The 17,078-nt window shown below is 46.3% G+C and overlaps 4 protein-coding genes and 1 long non-coding RNA gene across 6 annotated transcripts; 3 read left to right on the forward strand and 2 right to left on the reverse strand.

Moving 5' to 3' along the window:
- Positions 1-290: 290 nt before the first annotated feature.
- Positions 291-1,794, reverse strand: med20 (mediator complex subunit 20). The gene is made up of 4 exons (XM_003973221.3): positions 1,654-1,794; positions 1,265-1,410; positions 739-992; positions 291-659 (listed from the first exon to the last, which is right to left on the reverse strand). Exons 1-4 carry the CDS (start codon positions 1,665-1,667, stop codon positions 438-440), a joined length of 636 nt encoding a protein of 211 aa, XP_003973270.1. The 5' UTR covers positions 1,668-1,794; the 3' UTR covers positions 291-437.
- Positions 1,795-1,888: 94 nt separating this feature from the next.
- Positions 1,889-5,452, forward strand: bysl (bystin-like). Its single transcript, XM_003973222.3, has 7 exons — positions 1,889-2,293; positions 2,588-2,741; positions 2,991-3,129; positions 3,380-3,513; positions 3,598-3,758; positions 4,607-4,709; positions 4,884-5,452. The coding sequence occupies exons 1-7, from the start codon at positions 2,032-2,034 to the stop codon at positions 5,236-5,238; spliced, it is 1,308 nt and encodes a 435-aa protein (XP_003973271.1). The 5' UTR covers positions 1,889-2,031; the 3' UTR covers positions 5,239-5,452.
- A 120-nt stretch (positions 5,453-5,572) lies between these two features.
- ccnd3 (cyclin D3) lies at positions 5,573-7,604 on the forward strand. Of its 2 annotated transcripts, XM_003973258.3 has the most exons (5): positions 5,573-5,988; positions 6,080-6,295; positions 6,483-6,645; positions 7,240-7,382; positions 7,471-7,604. In XM_003973258.3, exons 1-5 carry the CDS (start codon positions 5,776-5,778, stop codon positions 7,546-7,548), a joined length of 813 nt encoding a protein of 270 aa, XP_003973307.2. In that variant the 5' UTR covers positions 5,573-5,775; the 3' UTR covers positions 7,549-7,604. The 2 variants fall into 2 exon arrangements, with proteins under 2 accessions (XP_003973307.2, XP_029682409.1); XM_029826549.1 differs by having other exon boundaries at positions 7,240-7,604.
- Positions 7,605-7,933: 329 nt separating this feature from the next.
- nuak2 (NUAK family, SNF1-like kinase, 2) lies at positions 7,934-14,339 on the reverse strand. Its single transcript, XM_003973259.3, has 6 exons — positions 13,891-14,339; positions 12,103-12,223; positions 11,511-11,662; positions 10,554-10,619; positions 10,229-10,481; positions 7,934-10,150 (listed from the first exon to the last, which is right to left on the reverse strand). The coding sequence occupies exons 1-6, from the start codon at positions 14,113-14,115 to the stop codon at positions 9,129-9,131; spliced, it is 1,839 nt and encodes a 612-aa protein (XP_003973308.2). The 5' UTR covers positions 14,116-14,339; the 3' UTR covers positions 7,934-9,128.
- Positions 14,279-15,594, forward strand: LOC115246846 (uncharacterized). Its single transcript, XR_003885942.1, has 2 exons — positions 14,279-14,410; positions 14,989-15,594. It is a non-coding gene; the product is annotated as an uncharacterized lncRNA (long non-coding RNA).
- Positions 15,595-17,078: the final 1,484 nt, after the last annotated feature.

Here is a 17,078-nt window from a genome sequence, read left to right on the forward strand (position 1 = left end):
GGCCCGTTTTCATAGATGAATAAGATTATCTTGGTGTCCAAAAAAATAAAAACACACCTCATGGCATTCACTCATCTCTGCTGGTTCTCTTCCAGAAAAAAAATAAGTCATTTAAGTCACGCAGGTTTGGCAGCCTGAAATCTGCCGCCATGCGGATCAACAGGAGCTCAGCGTTGCTCAAGTCGTCGCACCAATGAGCTTTTTTCAGTTGGACGCCGCACCCTTAAATATTTACAGTAGCTCACTATAACCACCAGAAAATTACAACAGCAGTTGAACAAGGCAAACACAGACTTTTAAAAACACTCTTTATATGAGGGTTTTCATCAGATACAAAGAGTAAAAAATGTCAACTATCCAACGTGCCAGGACAACCCGCTGATCCACAGGACCAGAGTTAACCATCACTATGTCTCTGTTCCACGTTCACTGGAACCTTAACGTACATTACTCCCGGGGATTTGAAGTTTGCGAAGTTTGTTAAACACCTCCAGGTACTGGGTCATGGTGTCGATGGCGTCCGCGGGTGCAAAGAGTCCTTCGGGTTTGGTGGCGAATACTGACGGAAGTTCGGGGACGTTGGAGCTGAGGAAGGACTGCATGAACTCCTTCATGAGGTTCCAGCAGTCTCCTGGAACCACACAGGGACAGTACTCCACCTAGGGGAATGGAGCAAAAATGAATGCCGATTCCAGAGGCAACGTCTCTGCGACTGTCTCCATCCAGTCGGTGCCATACCTCCACCGATATCCCTCTGGCGCTGGAGCTCATGGTCACTGTGCCGACCTTTATCAAGAAGTCGCAATAGCGATATCGAGAGCCACGGCACTCCACCTTATAGCCCTTGGCATTCTGAAAGTGACTTTTAAGCTTCACCATGAGAATGTCAAAGTTTGTGTCAGCTTTTAGGCAAGGCCCCCCTTCGAACAGGGCAAAGCAGCTGAGGGGGGTTTCAGTGTTGTGCATCACATATAAGAGCTTTGATTGTTGCCCTGAAACAGACAGGAAAAAAAGACTGTTAAATCACAGATGGCTTCACATCACAACATCTGAATTTAAGTCACAATATGGTTAAAATGCAAACACGACACATGTTTATGAAATAATTTATAAGACGGAATATAATATCAAAGCATTATTCAAGCCTGCCTTATTACAGCTGATATCACTGGCAGCATTCTTACGGCATTGCTAGTGCAGCCACATGAAGAAAAAATAAAGACTTACAGATTTTAAACAACTGTAAGTGGATGAAGATGTCTACCTCCAACGTTTGCTGTGGCATGGTAGGTCTCACAGTCTACACAGAAGCTGCCTTGTTTCACAGCCCCCAGCTGATCCAGCTTCTTATGTAGCAGATCTACTGTCTGCTGCACACTCTTCCCCTCGGCCACAGGCACCTGGCACACACTGCAAAAAACAACACAGGCCACACGATTTAACGCAAGATTAAACTTCTAAATTGATGAAAACCAAAGTACAGTCAGAAAAGCCATAGTCAATTTCCTAATACATCTCCACATTTCGGCTTACTGGATCGGAATACGAGCTTCGAATGCAAATCAGTTTCCTGCTTGAAGTAAGAATTCGTTAATTCGTAATAAACATTAAAACATTCGAAAAATACAAGAAAATAATAAAATATAACCTCACCAAGTGACTCCCATTGCTAGTTTTTCTACAATTGTTTAGAACCAAGTCAGTCGACTTTATTTTGATTACTTCCGGGTTAAATTGTTCTTCCGGCAAAGATAAAACAGCGTATTTAACTTTTAAACCATACGAAAATCATTTTGATAAGGGATACAGCTTAAAATAATATAAATGTTTCCAACTTAGGACATTTATTATTGTCGTTGTTTATTCAATTATTATTTTTAGAGAGCAAGTGACGTTAAATACGTCACTTCCTCCTGACTTGGTCGGTGGCACGTGTTGCCCAAGCGACTGTTTACAGTGCCTGGAAATTCTAGTAATTAGAAAAGACTTGTCGATTAAACAACTTGTTGACACTTCTGTCAACTTGCAGTGATGCCAAAGGTTAAGAAATCAAAGGGCGGCGCAGGGGAGAAGAGCGTATCCATGCCGCTAGCTGACCAGATCCTGCAGGCGGACTCGGTGCGAAACCGAGGCCGTGTGAAGAGCCGGGACACCCGGGAAGAAGCCGACGACACATATGTGGACGATCGTCTCTCACGCAAGATCTTACAGCAGGCCCGGATTCAACAAGAGGAGCTCCAAACCGAATATGGCCTGGCACCAGAGAAGAAAAAAACACCTGTCACCGTTCTCGGTAACGTTTCACATCTAAAAGTATAACCGACATGTTGAGTGTTTACCTGGGAAGCAGTGATGTCCAGATAAACTACCAGAGGACAGATCCCACACTTTCTATTGGAGAACAGTACTTTTTTTATTGTGCAGCTTGTCTGTACAAGCAAATACCCTTCTGAGGTTAAAATGGCTTTGCTTCTACAGATTTGTCCTCATTGATAGAATAAATTGTAGATGTACCCAGTGGCTGCAGCCAGTTTACAGTATGTATGTATGTGTATCCTGTCCTGAATAATCTTGTAACGAACTGTAGGCCCCGGTGGTGAGGACGCAGACTCGGATGAGGAATGGCCTTCACTGGGAGCAGCAGGCACCACCGAAGCTGCAGAGTGTGACACTGAGGTTGTCGTAGACCCTGATGATGAGAAGGCCATTGAGGTGTTTATGAATAAAAACCCTCCTGTAAGGTAAGATTTTTAAAAAGATTTAACTTAAAAGACCGGCGACATGAGCGTAGTTTGTCCTTATAATGCTCAGCTACCCTCCCAAACCTCTATTTTATCAGCATGTAAATTCATTTTGTCAGTAAATGTAAGTCAGACAGGTTTTGATCGCTTTACTGTCCCTTTTGTCGTCCCCAATTTGTTTTTCTACCATTTGTTGTCCTTGAAGTACTCGAAAAGCTGAGGAAGTAAACACATTACTGTTCTCTGCAGGCGGACTTTGGCAGATATCATCATGGAGAAGATTACAGAAAAGCAGACTGAGGTGGGAACGGTGATGTCCGAGGTGTCGGGGTGTCCAGCACCCCAGCTGGACCCCAGAGTAGTAGAGGTGTACAGAGGTGTCAGTAAGGTGAGTTTTGACAGGGAATTCTCTGACATACAGCACTGTGATAGAAGTCAACCCATCATCAGCGATGCTATGAAACTTCTGGAATTGTCTGTCCTAGTTTATTTTTTATATGACTGATAAAATATGTTAGTCCCTCTAACAGCCCGTTAGCTTTAAATATTGCTACTGGAGCAGTAAACAGCAGCCAATTAAAATCAGCATCGGCCTTGATTGTGGAATCTCATTCTCCTACATTCATATGTGGCCTCAGGTTCTGTCTAAATATCGCAGTGGGAAGTTACCGAAGGCCTTTAAAATCATCCCAGCCCTTTCAAACTGGGAGCAGGTTCTCTATCTGACCGAGCCTGAGAAGTGGACTGCAGCTGCCATGTACCAAGCAACACGGTGATGCCCTCTCGTGCAAACGTTTGAACACTCCCTTGTAAATCCTTCGCTGTTCTAAAAGTGGTTTTGACAATTTCGTTCCAGAATTTTCTCATCCAATCTGAAAGAACGGATGGCTCAGCGGTTTTACAACTTAGTTTTGCTGCCTCGAGTACGTGACGATATTGCAGAATACAAGAGACTCAACTTTCATCTTTACAGCGCTCTGAAGAAGGCCTTGTTCAAACCGGGAGCATGGTTCAAAGGTGAGACATTAACTGGATCCATGTAAAAATCATGTACTTTTTAGTAGCTACCGATATACTAAATCAGTGGGAAGACTTTATTTGCTGAGGCATTACTTTGTACGTGTGAGTCCTTTCAGTTAACAAGTATGAGATAGTGGTGTCTGCAAATCGCATTCTAAAATGGCCACCGCAACACTCTGGGTCATGTACTATTTATTATTCAGACATAAATTGAGAAACGTAATTTTAGGGTAATTTTGTTTTTCCCCAAATTATTTCTGACCTATCTTTTAAGAGGCAGCTATTTTGAGTTTGTCCGCTAGGGGGCCGTGTTGTGCACCCGCTGACCTCACCGAAAATGCGGCTTGGTTTATTGTTTTTGAAAGTTTAGCTGGATTAAAAGTAAAATTCATAATAAATATTTACCGCCTTTATTAGATGACATCCGCCCCAGCTGATAATGTTCTCTTGACTTGCAAAAACAAAGACGCTGCAAAACTCCAGGTCATCTTATCAAACAATACCTATAAATGTTTTTATAGGTTTATAAAGACAGATGTTATTACTCAAGAGTTGTCATAAACTCTACGTCTCAGGGCAGTTTGCGTTTTAGCAATTAGCACTAATTATGCGTTCTAGGAGAGGTCCTTTGCACAAAGGTGATTTATCACGTGTGATCGTTTCACACTAAATCTTAATTACACAGTGAAGAAACAATTCAGGTGATTAATCTCAAGCAGATTCATGTGTGATAAAATTAAATGCTTGGAAAACCTTTTGGCCTCTTTCCTCTCCCGTCTTCTCTATTAAATGGAATTCCGTGCATGAATCCTTCTGTCATATCTGACTCCCCTCATGTCACGCAGGTATTCTGATTCCTTTGTGTGAATCTGGGACGTGCACTCTTCGGGAAGCCATCATCATTGGAAGCATTCTCACAAAGTGTTCAATTCCTGTGCTTCACTCCAGGTGAGGGTTCCTTTCACCGCCACACGCCAGCAGACTCATGTCAGCATGTGCTTGTTAAATTCAGCCCAAAGAACAAAAGTTTTTATTTTTTTATTATAGGGGCGTTGGCACGGTAACACTACAGGTTGCGTAACACGTGGTTGTGTAACACGCACACTATCGCTTGTCTTTCAGTGCCGCGATGCTTAAGTTGGCAGAGATGGAATACAACGGTGCCAACAGCATTTTTCTGCGCCTCCTGCTTGATAAGAAATACGCCCTGCCTTTCCGCGTCCTGGATGCCTTGGTGGCCCACTTCCTGTCTTTCCGCAGTGAGAAGCGTGTGCTTCCTGTGCTGTGGCATCAGAGTTTCCTCACCCTGGCCCAGCGCTACAAGGCTGACCTGGCCTCCGAACAGAAGGAAGCGCTGCTGGAGCTGCTCAAGATTCAGACACACCCTCAAATCTCTGCCGAGGTCCGCAGAGAACTACAGAACTCTGAGTCGCGGGACATTGAAGTCGGGCTCCCTGTTACAGTTGAAATGGACTGATCCAGTCCAGGAAGATGTTGTTGTCCCCAAAGAAAGGACAGTGTCTCACCAACTGAGAGGTGGTGCCCAGCTTGGATGCGTTTGCACACTAAATGATCAGGAAATAAATTTTATATCGTACAACTTGTGATCATTCATCAACATAAAGACTGGTGTCTGCGCTCTGAAATTGCTGTTTTGAGGCATTAATTAATTAATTAAAATTCCAAGAATTGTATCATGTTGTAGGCATTATTAATAATAATTAAAAAAATTCAGGTGCCACTTTTATATCCCCCCTTTCTAAAGAACTAAATAATTTTAGACCAACAATCTTATGAACTGTGTTGATAATGTATATTAAGTACCTATATTCCAGATGTATTTAAAGTTTCACCGACAGTGAAAGTTTGCGGGTCTTTGAACGTCTCTTAGCGGATAATTAGCATGAAGCTAATCGGCTAATCAGCGTGGTTTTTCCAGCAGCTAACGCAGATGACTAGTACTAGTGGATTTTAGTACATTTTTCTTACACTCTGGGTTTTAGCCCCATCTTCAATGGACATGTTTCAAATTAAAGAAGGAATATATGAAGCTCAGCATGAAGTGGTGAACCGGGCGGTGAGCGACCACTCGGTGACCGGAGACACCCGAGTCCTGCAGCACCTGATGGCCATGGAGAAGACCTGCACCGTGTCTCCTTACTTTGACACAGTCCAGAGGGACATCCAGCCGTACATGCGGAGGATCCTGGTGGAGTGGATGTTTCGGGTATGCATTGTAATTCGAGCGGCCCTAAAACCCAGTTAAATCCCACATGGGAGTGTGTGTGTGTGTGTGTGTGTGTGCGTGTGGTTTCCAGGTGTGCGAGGAGCAGCAGTGTGAAGAGGAGGTGTTCCCGCAGGCGGTGCTTTACCTGGACTGTTATCTGAGCCGATTTGCCACTGAGATGAGCGATCTGCAGCTTCTAGGGGCAGTTTGCATGTTGCTGGCCTCTAAAATGAGAGATTCTGTCCACCTGACTGCCGGCAAGCTGAGCATCTACACAGACAACTCGGTTCCAGTCTCAGAAATCCTGGTAAACGTGTGCTTTTATATAACACTATAACACTCTTATGTAACAATCATTTAGTAATAAGAAAATAGGGTATGAACTAGGGAACCTGGGCTGTAATTGTGCATTATTAAACCCTCACTAGAGCTGGATTCTTCAGCACATTTAGTAGTTTTCCAGTGTGTTTAACTGGGATTGATGTGTGTTGCAGCAGTGGGAGCTGTCAGTGGTGTCCCAGTTAGACTGGTGTCTACCCTCTGTGGTGCCCTCTGACTTCCTGGAGCCAATCCTTCATGCCCTCCCCTTTTTTCAGTCCCAGCACCTTCCAAATATGTGCAGACATGTTCACTCCTACGTTGCCCTGGCTGCCACTGGTGAGTTACATAACACAAGGTGTTACTCCCCCCCAAAAAATACAACCCCTGTGCAATGTGCTTTCTTTTTTCCCTTCTCGCATGCCTTTATTCCAGAAACCCTTATGCAACTTCAATCCAATAACACAATACATTTAAAAATATAAAATCAGCAGCCAAAATCTTTGATTCCGACGCGTCAGCATTTCGTTCTGGAGGCAGGGAGCCGAGTTTGTGTAATCCTGCATTGTCTGCTGTGAAAGGGCCGCGTCCCACCATTCAGCTGCTCGACATCCATGAATCTCTGCGATGCTGCCCGAGGCAACGGTCCACACGGATGCTGTCCTCGGGTGCCGTGGCAGCTGGACAATGACATGGCAGCCTGTAAAACAGAGTCACTACAGACTCTAAACAATTCAGACAGGTGACGGAGCGGCTCGGATGTCTGTTGGTCTCAGCAGTTGTCCTGTCAGGATGTAGGATCCAATTATCAGGACCAAGTCCTCGCCTTTGTCCTTCAGGGTGTGTCCAAAATGGTGGCGTGCCTTCACGAGTGCCACCTTGAGCTCAGAGTCTCCTCAGTTTTAGACTGAATAACGAGTGTCTCCAATTCAGATTGCAGGTTTTCAGCGTTCCTCCCTTCAACCGTCGCCTGCGCCTGCCTGAGCGTCGCCCTGTGGAAGCTAAAGCTGGCGGACAGAGCCCACGTCTCCGGTCCCGTCCTGCAGTTTGTGGCCAAGCTTTTGTCCACCGACGCAGTGAGTAATGTCTGGCGGGCAGAAAACAAGCTCTTGTCAGCGTTGGTGTCGGCGCCTGCATCTGGAACCGTTTTGTGTCTCCAAACAGAGCTCGATTCTCCTCTGCTACGAGCACCTGGGAAGCCTGTTGCAAGAGAAGATACCCTCGTTTCTGGAGGAGGGTTAGTGGCCTGAGTGGCCTTAGACTCCAGTGACCCTTGACTTGAAATATTCCATCGTGCCAGGGGCGTTCAGAATGAACTAAGACAAGAAACACACCTAAATGGGCCTTAAAGTGAAAATGGGCCTTAAAGGCATAAATGGTGGTCTTGGGTGGGCTTTATCTCTGAACGTTGTACTAAGTTACTCCTGCTGGTTTGTGCTGTTTGTTATCGCTGCTCATTTTAGCATTTTGTAGATTTACAGTTTATCCACAGCTTCAGCTGTTGTGCATCCTTATGTTTCTGCAGTTTGAATGACAACCCGTGGAAGGTGATATCTGAGCTATATGCGTGGCACCGACATCTCGCTCTTTAAATCATTAAACTCTCAAACAAACCGGGAGCCAGTTCTTGCTTTTGTTTTGTTTTTTTATTATTGATTTCCTAAAGCTGGTCACAGCCACATGAATGAGAATCCAGTCACTTTGGCAACGTTGGTTTTTTTTTGTCTTGTAAAAGGAAAAACAAGCGAACAAACTAATTCTGGGTGATGAAAAAAAAAAAATTAGACTGAAACACACAAATTTTACAGGATTGCACAAAGAAAATGAAAACACACTATCACTTTCCCTCTGAGACGCACCTGGTCCACAAATGATTCATGTTCGTGTCGGCGAAAGAAAAAGAAAATCCAGTTTTAAAATGGCGAAATCACCGCTTTGCCTCTATAAACGCACTTTAAATTCCTCATGCTGGGCCAAACGAAATACCCACAAAGACCTGGGGGGGGGTTAAAGTTTGCTGAACAAACAGCGCGCAGCACCGCCTCGAACAAGAAGCGTGCACCACGGCTGAAAAGCATTCGGGTTATCGTCTGCTCCACCTGATAAAGGGCTATTTCAGGCAGCGGTTCCATGTTCCGATGCAAGGCCAGACAGTCAAGTTAAGAGACTTTGGGCGCACCAGAAAGGCTTTGCCGCCGCGCCGTTCACACTTAAACCATCCGGTTAAGGTCCAGGGTCGTTAAAGCGCGTGAGATTCATGTTTATTCGCTGCAGGTCAGACATCACATGATCAGAATATTATTCAAGTAAATATTCAAAAATGAAATAAAACCCTTGTGAGAGCTGATAGTCGCCCACCACAGAAAGCATCCAACATCAGTCTTTTGGTATCATTTTATCTAAATCCTAAAGACAAAAGTACAATTCCAAATATTGACCCGAGCTTCTGTCTGCTATTAAAAACGTAAACGTGACCGGTGTCCCAAAACTAAGGTTTCAATGCAATATTCACGATATCTTCCGTTTCCTATAGTGTTGAAAAGCATTCCACAAGCCGATATTCTTTAAAATTAGCATTATTTTGGTTTCAATAGGAGCTTTTACCCATCGTTGACACCGGCAGCAGCACTCTCCATCTTCCTGAGAACCCGTTTCCACCGCAGCAGTGTGGAACTACTGCGCCCTGGAACGCAGGATGATCACAATTTCTTTTAAACGGCTGTATAACAAGAAGCCGTCGCCCTTTTTGGTACAGTAGAATTCCTGAAATGAATCACTGAGAAGCGCTTTGGTCAGCAGGCACCCGCACGCCCTCCGGGCCCTCAGCTGGCTGCAGGGCCTCGGAGAACCATGGCCTGTTTGTAGGCTTCGGTCACGTTGTCGCAGTCTGTGATCGAGAAGGCGCTGTCGGCCACTCCGGACTTGTAGCAGCTCCAGGGCCTCATCAGCCCGTCCTCCAGGACCCCGTCTTCCTGGATGTCCAGAAGATTGTCCGCGGACACGCATGCTCTCATGCTCGACTTGGCTGGTTTTTCCAGTTGTGTTGGAGGTCCGACACGGTCTGGGAGGTCCAGCTGGTCGAAGGATTCGGAGGACAGAATGCTGTCCTCGCTGATGGCCCCGCTGGGCCTGGGCCTGGGGCGGGGCAGAGACGCGGCCAGCTGATCCAGGGAGCCGAACTCCTGCAGTCTGCCCGAAGAAAACTTCCCGTTGCGCTTCAAGATGCCCTTCCTGAAGGTGGGCGCTGAAGGACACTCCTCTGGTTGGGCCGTCAGGCCAGAGTCGCTGTTCTCTGGAGACGAGGAGTAGTACCCCGACTCCTCTGTGGGCTTCTTTAGGATACCTTTGCGAGGCAACGCGGCGGCAGAAGGAACGTCGGCTGGTGCCGGCAAATCCACCAAACTGGAGGTGGTGGAGAAATCGGCTGCCTTCAGCTTCACGCTGCTGCGTCTCTTCAGGATGCTCTTGGAGGGGTGAGCGTCTGCGCTCGCCTCGTGGACAGTCTGGGAGACGTTGTTCTCCTTCCGGGACCGACGCAGAGACCGCTGCCGGACCACGTCCCCCCCGCCCCCCTGGGAGCGCAGCAGGCAGCGCATCTTGGAGCCGTTCTCCAGCAAAGGCCTGGACGTGCGCCGGAGCCAGTTGGCGACACTGGCCAGGCCGGCGGACTGCGCCGGGGGCGGGGCGGCCGCAGGGGCGCTGTGGTCTGCCGGACTGGGCTTGGGCTCGGCCAGTAACGGCTGCTGGTAGCCCCAGTTGAGCCACCAGTGCCCTGCAATCTCTTCTATTGTGGCTCTGCGCTCAGGATTTACCATCAGCATCCACCGGATGAGCCCGCACGCGTCTGCGAGAGAGTGGCCGATACAAAATGAGCGAAGGAAAATGAATAAATCGGGAAGACCGCAGATGCTGGTGGACTCACCAGAGGGGTTGCTGGGCTTCCTGTAGTTCCCTGTGCTTATCTGCTGCACCAGGGTCTTGTGGTTCTGTCCGTCGAACGGCATGGTGCCATGAACCATCGTGTACAACAGCACACCCAGAGACCACGTGTCGACCTCGGGCCCCCGGTACGGCCGCCCGTTGACGATCTCTGGGGACGCGTAGAGAGGGCTGCCGCAAAAGGTCTGCAGGTACTCGTCGCCACGGTAAAGGTTGGACAGGCCGAAGTCTGCGATCTGCAGATTAGAGGGACGTCGGGCAACTGCAACATCCGAACAAGTTCCCCGACCCCCGTCTGCAGCTCTTACCTTCACGTTCCCGCTGCCATCGAGTAAAATATTCTCCAGTTTCAGGTCCCGGTGGACAATTCCATTCTGAGAAAGACAAAAAGGAGTCATCATTCATCCGTTTTCTACCCAGCGACGGTTCCTCCGCTTCATCTCTTCCCCACCTTTCGGAATAATGTCTACATTACACAAAGGGGTTTGTTTTCCCAGGAAGGGAACATTTTTCAGCGCGCGGAACCTCCCTCCCCCTCAGAACATCAGCTACGTGTCATTGTCCTCTGCTCTGCATGTGGGCATACCTTTGAATGGGGCAAAGTTTAAATTTGTTTTTCTTTCCAGATTGGAGGCTCGTGTACGGCCACATTCTTCCACAGCTCATTTGTTTATTAAACACGATGGAGAAGTCAGAAGGCGGTGCGGGGAATTCATCACCACACGTTAGCGATTAAACTGAAGTTTATGTGGCTCTTTCCTTATTTCAGTGGGGGAGATGAAATATTTAACAAGGCATCAGCCATCAATAAATAACAGGTGGTGAGCGCGAGATATGACGGGGCAATCCACTGCGTAAACGCTGCACGGCAAACACGCACATTATAAAAGCCCTGCTGTCCAGATACGATGTTAAAAAAGCTAAACTGAATAAAGATCTAGATCAGGAGTGTGTGTGTGGATGTGTGGTCTTGCTGCTCCATCACACACCTATTACAATTTGCATGAGTGTTTCCACTCTTGTGTGCACTGGCTTTTAGCCCTGGCGCTAGCTCACTACACACCAACTGTTCACCCCCCCCCCCAATTCAGAACAAGAGGGTGAATACAGCCCATTATGTAATTGTGGGGGTGCCAGTACCCAGGAAAAACAAACAAAAACCAACCGGCAGAGTCTGAGCGGACTGTTGTTTGCTCAGGTCTGACGTGGCAGACGCACGGCTGCGCTTCCTGTGAGCGACGCGTTAGCGCTAGCTAAATGCTGACCTGGTGACAGTAGTGCACGGCCGACACGATCTGCCTGAAGAAGTGCCTGGCCTCCCGTTCAGAGATGTTCCTCTTGTCACAGATGTAGTCGTACAGGTCCCCTCTGCTGGCGTACTCCATCACGATTACGATTTTATCCTTATTTTCAAAGACTGGAAGAGAAAACAGAGCAACAGGAGCCGTTATTTCAGTTTCAGCCGCGCTGATTATTCAGAAACAGCCATTATTTGGTATAAAAGGGATTCCCTCCGTCCTCGCCAACCCCTCCATGACTCCGATCAAGACACCCGGGGCCCCAGGATGAGTTTATTGCACAAACACATGCACTGAGGTGGATTCTGATTGATGGCCAGCTCATCAGGCGTGAGGGGCAGTGGAAGACACAAGGCTCAACACATTAGCGCGCGGACGCCAGAGGAGCCACGCTTACGTAACCTTGCCTTCTTCAGCACAAAAGACTTTGCGTGACCGAACGCCGAGTCCCAAACAAAGACCGATTGACCGGCGTCCTTTCCCAGGTATCATGTTTGGCTCCCAGCGTGGCACAGACACACCAGGGGCGTTAAAGTCTTGCTTTTGGTGCGGCTGCTACCTTCGTAGATGGTGATGATGTGCGGGTGGCAGAGCGTGGACATGATCTCGATCTCCCTGCGGATGTGAACCAAGTCCTGCTCATCCTTGATCTTCTCCTTTCTGATCGACTTTATGGCAACCTGGAGAAACATAAACCACAAAGCAGACTTTTAAAAATCAAGAAAAGGGGACAACAGACAAGGAGAGCAGCAAAACTGCCGTCACACTCGGTTATTAAGGAATTAAACGGGCTGTCAGACAAAGCATCCTGGCAGGGCAACAATGAGCAGTCACCCAGAAAGAGAGAGGGAACACTGGGTCAGATATGGGCAGTCTATTGTCTGCAGCCCGGCCGTCAGTGGGCACCTTAAGGAGATTTAAATGAGAATAGAATCTGCCCATTGTTCATCTGAATACTGTGCATGTGTGTCCTCCTGCTGCGTCTCCCTGAGGCTGGCATGCCTGGGATTCCTCTGCGCTCCCATTGCGTCATCAGTCGGCCCAAAACAGTGGAGGGTGCCATGAGGCACCAGATGGTGGGGGATCGTCTGTTCCCTCCTTCACCCCGAGGCTGCAGACGCCGGTAAAATGAGTAAAACCGCGATGGTCGTTATCTGTCTCGCTCTCCATTGTCTGCTGTCGTGACTAACAGTCTGGCACCGCAGTCTCTTCCTGGTCACCGGAGTTGGAAAAACACGTTTTCCTGATTCCGGGAAGCTTTCCTGAACTTGTTTGGATAGCTGAAATAAGCGACGAGCCCAGTGGTGATGAGTTCGCACCCCTGTGTGGGGGTTATCCGTACGCGGTTTCTGTTCCCGTCACGTTTGTTCCGCGCCATCATCACTTTAAACTGTAAAACTATTTCACACTCAGCTGGGATCTGCGCAATGGAAGGGAGGGAGCCAAGGTCGAAGAGAAGGAGCACAATGGCCCCTCAGTCCAGCAAAATCGGAATAAATCGCCTACATTTCACATTCATGTCCTTTATTTCAAAATTAAAACTGTTTGATTTAAGCTTTATCGATAGGTTAAGGTCGAACAGCTGGAACAGAGACAGTCCTCACCCGCTGCAAGGTGCGTCGTTTCATGGAAAATGTTCCCAAATATGCATTAAAACATCTGCTGATAAAGTGTTGAAGATATAAACGTTCCAGCCTTTTTTGGGGGGGGGGGGGATTAAACAAACACAAACACACACACACACACCACGATGAAACACTGGACAGCGTTCAACTGAAAGCAGCTTGTTTGTTTCTTATCTCCGTGGAAATTCCAACAGGTTTCCTTTAGGCCATCGGAGCCTGGAATGCACCTGGAAGTTTAGTTGCAGTTTCTTTATTCGGCTCCCTAAAAATCCCCCAGTCTCTGAGATGCGGGACATCCCCGCGGGGACCAAGAGGACTCGGGGACATTTCGGACATCGTTTCATTCTTGTGAACACAAGAAAGTCTGGAACCTGCCTCTCCAGCTCACGGGAGTTTCGAAAACAAGCGTGGAGAGCTTTGCTCTCCCTAAAACAAACGCAATGGGAGCCTGAGCAAACAGAAACTGGTCCAACCACTGGTGCCGTGACCGGCAGACACGCGTTCGCCCATTTTGAAGGTTTGCTCTCCGGTAAATGGTTCACCTGGTCTCTCCAGAACCACACAGGTGATTCCCCCTAGGTGACCAGGTGAATGTTGGTCAGGTTACCCGAGCTCAGACCACATGATAGTCGCACTTTTGTGGCCGACGGGTCATTCCAACCGGTGCTGGTGTTGGGTGGACAACACCGATAAAAACCATCGGTCCGACGGGTTCTACTCACCAGCCTGGCGGACCTTTCCCTGGCTTTCTTCACTTTGCCGTAGGTTCCTTTCCCGAGGGTTTCCAGGAACTCGTACCTGTGCTTCAGGTTGTGTTTGTGGTGGTGTCTCTTCACCGCCTGCTTCTTCACGGGAGCCTGGGCCGGGGCTCTGCAATCACCGGGGAAAAGTCCCCCCGACGACGACCGACGGCTTCCCATGAACCGGCCGGAATGTACGCCGTCCATCCCGGCGCACTACTTTCTCTTAGCGTATTTTCGGACGTATGTGTCTGAATGCGCGTGCATTACCTCGCGTGGAGCTCTTTTCGGCGTTCTGGTCAAGTTCGGTTCAACTGTGCCATTCGGGAAACATAGCGTAAAAATGTCCTGAGAGTTAGACCGAGTTTATTCTGGACAGGGAAGAAGGCGTCCGTTCTCCTGGCCCAGCTGAAACCGACTGGCCGCAGCAGCACCAGGTGCGACTCCTGTTGGCCCGGGACCGGAACACAAACGCCAGCCGACTCGTCGGGGGGCGTTTCAGGTGAGCAGGGAGGCGTTTGATTCCTCTCTGGGACGGTGCCAGGAACTGCGGGGAATGTTTCAGGGAAGTTTACAAGACTAAGTTTTTGCTGGATTTGGTTTCTGTTTAGCGAAACTATGTTTTAATAGAAAGCTGTTGGTCAATTTCATCTGAAGTTCGGGGATATAAACTAGGACACGCTAATCGGTGTGCACCGGAGGACGTAACTAACGAACTGTATAAAAGCAGAAGCGCGTGTTCTAGGCGTCTGGTTCGCCGCCACAGCGCCCCCTACAGTTGGATGGAAACAAGCGCCACTAAATGGGCGTCTCAAACGATACTTTTTGAAACAACTTACACTTTTAACGTTTAATTACAATACAGCCTTCAATTACAAAAATAAAGTTTCTAAATGAAGGAGTTTATGCACTTTTTTATTCATTTATAGATAGCATTCACTCGCTTCAAGAGGTAGCAGCAACATTTTCTTTCTCGACTTGAGCTTTTTTGTTTGTTTTTTATTTATTATGTCAACTACTAATGGGAAATTATGTTCATGAGAGGAGCTTTTATTGAAAATGGTTATCTCCTTGTTCCAGCTGGTGTAAAGGTTGACAGCTTGGAGGTGGAGATATTCAGCCAGGTGCTTTCTGCCGTGTTCCATCATTGGAAATATGAGCTCTCGTTCCAAAAAGAGTGAGGTGGAGACTTTGGTCATGTTTCCCTGATGGACTCGCTGGGTGACGTGGTGGAGAAATGCTCACTGAAGATGGTGGAGGCCATTCTACACTCGGATCGGCTCCTTTCTCTTCGCTGCAGGACGGACAGACATCAGAATTAAAAAGGCTGACCAAATATTTTCCCTTTTTATCTTAATTCTTATCTTTCTTTTTGAGCAAAAGAGAGATAATGTCTTTGTTTAAAATGTAGATTAATGAGGAATCAATACTTTTTGAATAGTAGTGCTTAAAACGAAGCTTACATCATTTGTGGTCTGCTTCCTTGTTTATGCCTGAGTGCGTTATTGTTTGCTGTTTTGTCTGGCTCGATCCAACTATTTGAGTTATTTCCCTCTGACTGGCACGCCAAAAACTTGCACTGCATTGCTAACACCCACTAACAACATGTAACAGGAAATGTCTGGTACTGGGTGTCCACTCCTCATTTCTATTGTGGGAATTTTAAATGAGCTATAAAATACTGAAGATAAAATGGTTTCAAGTGGTTCATTATCTGCGGTTGCAGTGGTTGCTTCACAGATCAGGGTGATGTGCATAGAAAACCAGGAAATCCAGCATAACAAATACTTGAAATACCTATCACAGTCTAGAGATATTAGCAGCATAAACTACTTTTTGAATAGTTTACTGGAATGAAGCTCCTCTATTGTTTTATTTAAACTTGTTACAGGTAGTTTCTATAATGATTACCCCATTTGTCTTGTATGGTGTTGTTATAAGATGAAACAAAGACAAAAAAGGAACCATCCTAAAAAACAGAACCAGTATAGTGACGGTAAAAATACTTCAAACCTCACTAAGATATTTATACTTTCTTTCACGGGGGACATTTTAGTGAGGAATGCACTTTAATTTAATTCACTTTACTCTACTTTTCTGAATCAAAACATCCAGTAAACAGCTCAACAAACCTCACCAAAAAGTACAAAACAAACAACAGTTTCACCAAAAGTATTGCAAATATTTTTAATGCAACCACATTGCAAACATCCTTAAATCAAAAACATTGCATAACTTTCCAACAGCACAGTGTTGCACAAGCTCTAGTCAAAAATATTACAGATTTTTTATGATAATAATGTAAGAGCTTTGCTCATCACTATACAGCGTGTATATAATCCAATGCAATGTACCAAAATCAACACATATATGTCATAAAATGACTAGTGGATTGTTGTGAAGTGTTAAATTTCAGTATTTTGCCCTGCTGCAACAGGAGGAATGACACAATATGCTACATTTTTCAAAAGTCATACAAATGGCCATAAAGTGCCATTGGTGGAAGACTTGGTCAGGCTGCACAGGAGCGGAGCTGATTAACAGACATAGACAATGTTCAGTACGCTCCTAATTGATGCTTTGACGCAATTGGCTGTGCCCCTGTTTCAAGTATTTGGAATTGTCGTCCAACCTCATCAGCCATACTTGCTGCCAGTCAGTCTTCTGAATAATAAGCAAGGAACACCGCGTACGTAGAAGAACCAGCATCTATTCACGAACTGTTTTGTTTACTCATGCAATACCAAGCATGTTCATTATCTTGGAAGGATTTGGTTCAGTAAATTCAAGTTTAAAAAAAAACATTTAAAAAAATTTTTTTTTTTTAAATGTAGTTGTAGTTTAATATGTCTGCCAGAGGAGGGAGACACAGAACTGCGTCACAATTCAAATAATACTAATAATACTAATACTAATACTACTACTGCTACTACTACTACTACTACTACTAATAATAATAATAATAATAATAGAATAATATCTAACTGTTTCACTGTTATAATTACCCTTAAAAAATTATCTGTATATTTGAACAGGTTGGTTCATACATGTTTTAATGTACTGACATACCTTGCATAATTTTTCCAAAATTAAAAGTATATCACAAGGTTATTTCTTCTCAATGTAAAAAACAATTGTTCCTCTCAACATCTCGCCTTTTACATGAATTT

Source organism: Takifugu rubripes, chromosome 19 (genome assembly GCF_901000725.2).
Source record: "Takifugu rubripes chromosome 19, fTakRub1.2, whole genome shotgun sequence".
NCBI classification, from domain to species: Eukaryota; Metazoa; Chordata; class Actinopteri; order Tetraodontiformes; family Tetraodontidae; genus Takifugu; species Takifugu rubripes.

Excerpts from the sequence above, each read along its gene's own strand:
- med20 (XM_003973221.3), bottom strand. Across the intron at positions 993-1,264 it reads TGCCACAGCAAACGTTGGAG|GGCAACAATCAAAGCTCTTA; the intron begins GTAGACATCTTC and ends TGTCTGTTTCAG. Across the intron at positions 660-738 it reads CCAGAGGGATATCGGTGGAG|GTGGAGTACTGTCCCTGTGT; the intron begins GTATGGCACCGA and ends CCATTCCCCTAG.
- bysl (XM_003973222.3), top strand. The coding sequence starts at position 2,032 with ATGCCAAAGGTTAAGAAATCAAAGGGCGGCGCAGGGGAGAAGAGCGTA. Across the intron at positions 2,294-2,587 it reads AACACCTGTCACCGTTCTCG|GCCCCGGTGGTGAGGACGCA; the intron begins GTAACGTTTCAC and ends AACGAACTGTAG. Across the intron at positions 4,710-4,883 it reads ATTCCTGTGCTTCACTCCAG|TGCCGCGATGCTTAAGTTGG; the intron begins GTGAGGGTTCCT and ends CTTGTCTTTCAG.
- ccnd3 (XM_029826549.1), top strand. The coding sequence starts at position 5,776 with ATGGACATGTTTCAAATTAAAGAAGGAATATATGAAGCTCAGCATGAA. Across the intron at positions 5,989-6,079 it reads TGGTGGAGTGGATGTTTCGG|GTGTGCGAGGAGCAGCAGTG; the intron begins GTATGCATTGTA and ends TGTGGTTTCCAG. Across the intron at positions 6,296-6,482 it reads TTCCAGTCTCAGAAATCCTG|CAGTGGGAGCTGTCAGTGGT; the intron begins GTAAACGTGTGC and ends TGTGTGTTGCAG.
- nuak2 (XM_003973259.3), bottom strand. The coding sequence starts at position 14,115 with ATGGACGGCGTACATTCCGGCCGGTTCATGGGAAGCCGTCGGTCGTCG. Across the intron at positions 11,663-12,102 it reads CATCATCACCATCTACGAAG|TCTTTGAAAATAAGGATAAA; the intron begins GTAGCAGCCGCA and ends TTTCTCTTCCAG. Across the intron at positions 10,620-11,510 it reads CCGTGCACTACTGTCACCAG|AATGGAATTGTCCACCGGGA; the intron begins GTCAGCATTTAG and ends TGTCTTTCTCAG.